The sequence below is a fragment of the Lagopus leucura genome, unplaced genomic scaffold, assembly GCF_019238085.1.
Source record: "Lagopus leucura isolate 7727_CA_CO unplaced genomic scaffold, USGS_WTPT01 145-0_obj-0_obj, whole genome shotgun sequence".
NCBI classification, from domain to species: domain Eukaryota; kingdom Metazoa; phylum Chordata; class Aves; order Galliformes; family Phasianidae; genus Lagopus; species Lagopus leucura.
Genome location: NW_024966122.1, coordinates 1 through 8,332, shown reverse-complemented (window position 1 = coordinate 8,332; position 8,332 = coordinate 1). Strand labels below are relative to the sequence as shown.

Sequence of the window (8,332 nt, the reverse complement as noted above, 5' to 3'; positions counted from 1 at the left end):
ATTCCTTAATCCCTATCCCATATCCTCAATTCCCATTCCCCATCCCCTATCCCTCATCTCCTGCTCCATACCCTTTATTCCCCATTCCTTATCCCCTATCCCCGATTGCCCATCCCCTGTTCCGTGTCCCCCATTCCCCATCCCCACTCCTTATCCCCTATCAGTGTTCTCCACCCCCATTGCTCATCCCATGTTCCCTATCCCTATCTCCCATCCCCACTCCTTATCCCCCATCCCTGTTCTCCATCTCCATTCCCTATTCCTTAACCCCTATCCCATATCCCCCATTTCCCATCCCTTATCCCCCACTCCCTACCCCCTATCATCTCTGTTCTCCATCCCCATTCCCTATCCCTTATCCCCTATCCCCATTGCTCACCCCGTTCCTTAACCCCTATCTCATATCCCTATCCCACAGCCCTATCTGCACTCCTTATCCCCCATTATCCCCGTTCTCCACCCCCATTCCCATGCCGTATCCCCCACTGCCCATGCCCTGTTCCTTATCCCCATCCCCATTTCCTCCTCCTACCGACACCCGTTATTCCCCCATTATTCCCCCATTCCCCCACTCTCACACAAAGCCCTGCCCTCCCCCCGCCCCGCCCGCCGCCCCTCACCCAACAGCAGCAGTTTCAGCTCTCGCCGTGCGTCGCGTTTGTCCCTCCGCAGCTGCTTTTCGATCTCGGCGTTGATTCGTTTCGACTCTTTCACCTCGTCGCTCAGGCAACAAGCCATCATGGACTCCAGAGTCATGGTCCCGACGCCGCCGGGACGCTCCGGTCCTCCCGGCGCAGATCACCGCTCTCCTCCGCACGGCCGGGACCCCCCGGCCCGGCCCGGCCCCGCCGCCCCTTCCCCTCCCGGCCCTCCCCACCCTCCCCTCCCCGGCGTCCGCCCGGCCCGGCCCGGCCTCGACCCGACCCCAGCGGCCGGGCCCAGCAGCAGCAGCGCCGCCGCCGGCACTCAGCGCGCTGCCCCCGCCCGGCCGCGCCGCCCGCCGCTCCCTCCTCGCGCGGCCCCGCCGAGCCAGCGAGCAGCCGGCGCAACCCAACCCACTGCCGCCGAAAACAAGCACTGACCGACGGCCCGCGCGCCCAATGGGAGAGCGCGTCGCGCCGAAGGGCGGGGCTTCCCCATCGAGGGGGCGGGGCTCCGCGCCGAACGGAGAGCAGGTTTGGTTGGCCGAGCGGTGGGCGGGGCTTGCGACGCGCGTTCCCAGGGCGGGGCGGCGCCGCGGGGCATTGTGGGACGGTGGAGAACCCGGCGGCCATGGTGCGGCCCTGCGGCGCCGCCCGCCCCCAGCGGCCCTTCCGGCTGCGGTGGCCCGGCCCGGCTGTAGGCCCGGAGGCCGCGCGATGTGGGCGCGGTCGGCCCGCAGGGTGTTGTTGTGCGGGTGCGGCGCGGTGCGGTTCTCACGCGCCCGTTCTGCTGCTCGCTGCGCCGTAGGGTTGGAAGAAGAGCCGGGTTCGGTCGGCCCGGCCCCAAACGGCGGCTCCCGGGGGTCACCGAATCTCGCCTAGCGCTCGCGCAGCCGCACCGGCCCCAGCCGTCCTTGCTGTTCCACCAGCGGTTCTGACTCTGTGTATATGGAGGTTTTTTAGTGCGCTCCGGCCCTTTCTAAGCTCTGTTCCTTTCTCTTCCAGATGCCCAGCAGCTGAACGTTGCTGCTGTGTGGTGGTGGAGGTGCAGGCAGCTGAGGATTATCCTGCACAGACACTGAGGACAGCAGTCGGTCACAGCGGGGTGCTGTGAGGGGCAGAAGTTCCTGAAGGGAGGTTGTGATGAGGAGGGGTTTGGCCTCTTCTCCCAGGCAACAAACAGGAGCCAAGGAAATGGCTGCAAATTGGTACCAGAGAAGGTTTAGGTTAAACGTTAGGAAGAACTTCTTCTCTCAGATGGTGGTCAGGCGCTGGAATGGCTGCCCAGGGAGGTGGTGGAGGCGACTGGATGAGGAGCTGTGAGATGTGGGTTAGTGCTTGTAGCAGTGGTGATGGGAGGTTGGACAAGATGATCTTGCAGGTCGTTTCCAACCTTGTGATTCTAGGATTCCTGTATCCCTCCAGCACAGCTCTGAGCTGTTCTGCATGACCTCAGGCTGCAGTGCCAGATGGATGCCGTGCCTTGGGAGGGGCTGAAGTTCCCTCAGGCTGCTTTGAATACAGGGTGCTGTGTGCTACAGGCTGCTGTCTTGCTTACCTTCCTTTGGGCACAATCACAACTTAAAGATACTGTGGAAGTTTCCTCAAAAGAAAAGAAAAAATAGTAACCGAGTGTACATCCATCTTCTGGACCCCCTGTGTGATTCTTACATCTGTCCTGCTCAGGCCATCAGCATAAAACTCACAGAAATGCTGGTCCTGAGGAATGGCAGTGTGCTTGTTTCCTCCCTTTTGGTTTCAGTGCTGAGGGACTCACCTAGAGAGCTGGCATGACCCTCAGCTTGGTCGCAGATGTGCTGTTCAAATCCCTAACCTTCATTTCCCTGCCCCTTGCACACTGGTGTGTCTGTAGACTTCAAGTTCCTTTCCTTGCTCTTCTCTGCCTGCCATCCCATCGCAACCACAGCACGTCATCACCTTCCAGGCCATTCCTGTTGTGTTCCATCCTCTGCTGCTGGCTTCTGATCAGAGCTGCTTGCCTGAGCAGGGACATTCCTGCCCATCTGCTCAGCCCTGCCTCTGTTTTCCAGCAGACTGGCAAGGGCGTGGGATCCTCGTGGTTTTCTGTGGCTTCTTAAGTTCTGCGTGAAGAACTTAATGAGCAGGATTTCCCAGCCGATTGATCCTGAGCAGCTTGCAGAGGTGGTCAGAGCAATTATCCTGGGCTGCTGGTTGGCGATCCTGCACACAGCAGGGGGTTGGAACCGGGTGATCATTGTGGTCCTTTTCAACCCAGGCCGTTCTGTGATTCTCTGATCTTCATGGCTCCCATTTGCAGCAGTTAGAAAGGGGTCCCAACCCCTGTCAAGCAAATTCTACCACGGGAGCCATCGGACTGTGAGCGCACCTTACTGACATCCCAAAGTCCCATTCCCTTTTTCCTTCCAGGCCCAATCTCTTGTGTGTTTTTTAGTTCCATGTGAAGGGAATGGAGCAGTGACATCCCAGCTGCATTTTGCTGCAGCTGCTCAATCACTGACTTAATTGAGGAAAAACTGCATGGCTTAAGAAAGCAGCTTGCAAGCAGCCCAGGAGGATGCTCCCCCTAACAGAGGAATGAGCACAGGCCCCCAGCTCAGCCAGGCACACAGCACTACCGAATGACAGACCAATGCACCTCCTCTGGCACAACCTGGGGCCGTTACCTCTTGTCTCAGCACAGCTGGGACCAAGAAACACCGACGTCCAGGGGTTCGGTCCTTACATCTCCTCCCAGCATCAGCATTTTCTCCATTTAAGGTTTAGATCACCATGCTACATTCCGCCTCTCAGCCGAGCTTCGAGCAGCAGAGCTGCAGAGACGGTTCAGGGCTGCAGATTTCCCTCCCCCGGGGCAACGTTTTCTGTCGGGGGCAGCGGAAGGTTGGAAGGTTTCACCTCCCGGCGGGTCGGGAAATGCAGCCCGGGTTTTGGCTGCCATCTCGTTTCCCAAACCGGGAGGCGGCTGCGAACGGGGGAGAAACCCCGGATCCCAACAACGCAACCCGCACAGCCCCACCCGGCCCGCGGTAACGCAGCGGTGGACGGGCCCGGAAACCGCCGCCGGTCGGGGCGGAACCGAAACCGAGACCGAGATCGGGCGGAGCGGGGCGGTGGGGCCGGCAGAGGGCAGCAGTGCTGCGCAAAGGGACGCAGCATCCACGGCACACAGCTGGGATGGATGGAAGCCAGGCCCTGGGGAGCAGCAACCCCATCTCAGTGCTGTGAAGGACAGCATCTCTGGCACCGTGCTGAGATGGACGGCAGCATCGTGGGGAGCAGCATCCCTGTCACAGGGCTGGGATGGGTGGCATCCAGAGCTCCGGGGAGCAGAAAGCCCACTGCAGTGCTGTGAAGGGACAGCATTGCATTGCACAGCCGGGATGGATGGCATAGCATCCACAGCACGCAGCTGGGACGGATAGCATGCGGGGTCTGGGGAGCAGCAACCCCATCACGGTGCTAAGAAGGGACAGCATCTCTATCACCGTGCTGAGATGGATGCCATCATCCTGAGGAGCAGCATCCCCACTGCAGTGCTGTGAAAGGACAGCATCCACAGCACACAGCTGGGATGGTGGAACCCAAGGCCTGGGGAGCAGCATCCCCATCACAGTGCTAAGAAGGGACAGCATCCCTATCACCGTGCTGAGATGGACGGCAGCATCGTGGGGAGCAGCATCCCTGTCACAGTGCTGGGATGGGTGGCATCCAGAGCCTTGGGGAGCAGAGTTCCCATGGCTGTGTTGGGATCGATGGCGTCCAGGACCTGGGGAATGGCATCCCTATACAGACAGCATTCAGGGCCTGGGGAGCAGAATCCCCATTGCAGTGCTGTGAAGGGACAGCACTGCATCGCACAGCTGGGATGGATGGCGTCGTCCTGGGGAGCAGCATCCCTATCACAGTACTGTAAAGGAACAGCATCCCCACCACGGAAGTGGGATGGATGGCATCCGGAGTCCTGCAGAGCAGAATTCCCATCTCAGCGCTGTGAAGGGACAGCTTTGCCTTCACATAACAGAGGTGGGTGGCACCCAGGGCCCAGGGGAGCAGAATTGCAACCACAGAACTGGGATGGATGGCATCCAAGGCCCAGGGGAGCAGCATCCCCATCACAGTGCTGCAAAAGGGCAGCATCCAGGCCCAGGGGAACAGCAGCAGCTCTCATCACCCTGGAACCGGTCACAGCCCTCCTGCCAGCTGCCATGCCAGCCCCCTGCCCGTCATGCATTAACCAGGACCCCTCTGTCAGCCCTGCCATCCCCTTCCTTGCACTCCCACCTCTCAAAGCACCTCCCAGGAGACCGTGAGCCTATCTGCAAGGTCTCTTCCTACATCCTGAGTTCTGCAAGCAGTGCTGCCACACAGTTGCCAGATGTTTCAGCATCTCCCCCCTCCCCAAATTATTTTTGCAAGCTGTTCAGTCGCCTGTCGCAGGGAGACGTCACGGGGAGGCTTGAGTTGTCTGGAAAGAGGGGGAAAGGTGCCCAGATCAAACACACAGCTGCTGACAGCCAGTGCTGATTTGGTTTTAAAGCCGTATGCTTTGCATCTGGCTTGCCGTGGCTTTTGTAGGTGGGCTCAGCGCATGGTAAAGCAGGGTAACAAACCTTCGTTTACCGTGAATCCTTTCATCTCCTAGGATCCCAAAGCACATCATTTAATTGCGCTCAGCCTGCACGCGCGTTTCGTAAATAAAGGAATGATGAATTAGCACAGCTGCTGCAGCGTTCACAGCGGCTCCTAAGACACAATCTCCTCGTGCCATCAATCCAGCCCCGCGCTTCGGGGTTTTGTCATAAATTGAGGTCAGGGAGAAATGTTCTCCCTACCTGGAATGCGGCGCTGCTGAACCGGCTGAGCAGAGGAAGACGCTTCAGGTTGTGGCGATCTGTCCTCTGCCTGTGCCAGGCTGCTGCAGACATGCAGGCTCTCAGGGAGCGCTGATCCTGCACGGGGGCAGCAGGGAAGAGTTGTGGGGTCTGCATGGAGGTCATCTGCCTTTGCTGGAGCTCAGTGCTGTTGCAGGGCTTGCTTGGGTGCAGCGATTCCAGGCCACGTGCTTCCTCCTCACACCTCAGCTGCAAAAGCCCTTGTGCTGCGAGGAGCGTGAAGCATTCCTTGCAGCTCTGCTGCTAAAAAGGATGCTAATTACCCCTAATCGTTCTGCAGCAAAAACAGAGGGCATCTGGAGGCACAGAACCTGGTTATTCCAGACTGACTGATCAGAAGGGATCAGAGAGGGTAGAAATGTGCCGAATTCAGGAGTCCTGCCTGGACTGAGGCTCTTCTTTGGAGCATCACCGCTAAATGGCAGAGCTGGTGGATGCAATCAGGTTGAAGAGTGATCCTGAAGGGGAAAAAAGCAAGAAGCATTCCTTGTCTCAGGGCCTCAGTGGCTGCTGGGCCTTCCCCTTTCATTCCAGGTGAAAGAGACTTTCCTTTTTATTCCTCCCAGGATAAAAGCAGGCTCTTAGAGCCTGCATCTCCATTGAGGGCAGCGTGATTTTCACCTTGTGTCCAAAACAAGAAAGCATCTTTGCAGCCTCTCTCCATGTCAGAGTGGGACGTAACACCTGAATAACTTTCAAAAGCTCTCCATTACACCGATTTATTTTGGCAGCTTTGTTAGATGGGTTCACCTGGGGCTCTCAGAACCCCCTCCGTGCCCCCAAAGAGCCCCTCGCTGCCTGCGGGGCCACAGTGCTCCACGTGCTGCTCCACCACCATCCCCATCCCTGCTGACACACAGCCCCACTGCTGGGGTGAGCTTATAATCCTCTCTTTTCAGAGGCAGGCACACAGGCCAGCTGGAGGCAGCCCATTAAAGTGCCATTTACTGGGCACAAGCGAATTTGTGTTCCCCAGGATTGGGATTTGCCAAGATTATACCATAAATTAGAGCGTTTCCTGGAAGAAAGTAAAGAGAGAAGAAGAAAAAAAAAATGATAAAACGGAACATTTTGTAGCCAACGTGGAAGCCAATAAAGGAACGTTTCATTTTTTTGCTTGGAAGGCAGCAGCAGCACGTTGTTATGGGCAGAAGGAGGGCAGAGATGCTCCTTCCCTTCACCTACATGCGGGGTCAGCAGCTTCTGTGCAGGAAAACTGCATCACAGGGGATGGAAAATGCAGGGAGCATCACTGCTGAGCACATACAACGTGTTGCACGGGGCGTGCTGCAGGAATGGGAGCTGCTCCAAGAGCTCCCCGTGCACTGCAAGGGGTTTTCAGCCAAAAAGAGAGCGCCAAAAACGGGGACCTCAGCACTGATCTGCTCTGGGGTGATGGCCCACCCCACTGCCAACCCGTCTGTGCTCCCCTCAGGGACGCAAAGCTGCCCGCACTGTTAATAATCCTTGGCAGGAAGCTGTCACAGATTTCACTAATATGGAGACGTCGGAGGGAAAAAGCTACTGCACAATATGCAGGAGCTGTCACAATAACTCAGCTGCTATATTGTTCTCTTTAAAAATAAATAGCACAACAGCCCAGCCTTCAGTGCTGGAGCCATGACGTGTGAGGTTTTATTTTTAATCAGTAAATGCACTGATTTTTCAAGGCAGACAGAGAACAGCAGCCGAAATTGAGGAAGGCTTCCTGTGCACACAACCAGCCCTGCTCCTCACTCCTTGTTTTCGCCATGTGGGGATCCAGCAGCGTTTCTCTGTTCACTGGAGCACTGCTGCCTCTGCCCATGGGGCTCCGCTGCCCTGGGCATGGTTTCTGCCAGCAAAGGAAAGCAGAGAAGAGGCAGTGCATTGTTATGGGGATCCCTGGGGCATTGCAAGTCAAAAAATTGAGCCCTACATTGCGATGGTGGGGTCTGCACCGTGATGGTGAGACCTGCATTGTGATACTGAGCCCTGTGCTGTGATGGTGAGCCCCATATTGCAATGGTGAGCCCTGCATTGTAGTGGTGAGCCCCATATCATGATGGTGAGCCCTGCATTGCAGTGGTGAACCCCACACTGTGATGATGAGCCCCACACTGTGATGGTGAGCCCCACACTGCGGTGGCACGATGTGATGGTGAGCCCCACATTGCCAGGGGGCTCAGATCCTGCAGCATCAAGCCAAGGACCATAAAGAACTGGGGAGGGGGCTTCGCTGCTTGCCAAGTTTGCCAAGGGCGGATGTGCCTGACCCACCTGGTGGCCTTCAGTGATGGCATCGGTGGACAAGGGAAAGGCAACTCAAGTTGTCAGCCTGCAGTTGTGCAAGGCCTTTGCACGGCCCCAAACTGCAAAATAGGAGAGAGATGGGGTTTGTGTGGTTGGACGGTCACAGCTGGGGGGCTGTGGTCCTTGGCAGTCCCACAGTCCCCCCTCTGGGCTGCACCTATGGGGGGGCAGTGGGCAGGGAGGGGGCTGTTCCATCTGCTCTGCCCTTGTGAGGCCCCACCTGCAGTGCTGCATCCAGGTCTGGGTCCCCAAAACAGGAGGGATGTGGGGCCGTGGGAGTGGGAGCAAAAGATGCTCAGAGCGCTGAAGCGCCTCTGCTATGGAGACGTGTTGATGGAGCTGGGGGTGTTTGGCTCCGGGGAAACCGCACTGAGCCTTCAGTACTGGGAAGCACAGCAGGAGGGGGAGCGACTTTTACCCATCTGATAGCAACAGGGTGAGGGGGAATGGCTTCAAACTAACAGAGGGGAGACTGAGGTTGGATGTGAGGAAGAAATCTTTGAC

General features: G+C 57.7%; 1 protein-coding gene and 1 long non-coding RNA gene across 2 annotated transcripts in view; both read right to left on the bottom strand.

Moving 5' to 3' along the window:
• GNA11 (G protein subunit alpha 11) overlaps positions 1–840 on the bottom strand; it is a 14,799-nt gene extending 13,959 nt beyond the window's left edge. The window contains exon 1 of the mRNA XM_042892956.1: positions 621–840. Within this exon, the coding sequence (XP_042748890.1) occupies positions 621–756 (136 nt within the window). The 5' untranslated portion in view covers positions 757–840. The remainder of the gene's footprint in view (positions 1–620) is intronic.
• Positions 841–7,159: 6,319 nt separating this feature from the next.
• LOC122192421 lies at positions 7,160–8,299 on the bottom strand. The gene is made up of 3 exons (XR_006182602.1): positions 8,049–8,299; positions 7,796–7,887; positions 7,160–7,370 (listed from the first exon to the last, which is right to left on the bottom strand). It is a non-coding gene; the product is annotated as an uncharacterized LOC122192421 (long non-coding RNA).
• Positions 8,300–8,332: the final 33 nt, after the last annotated feature.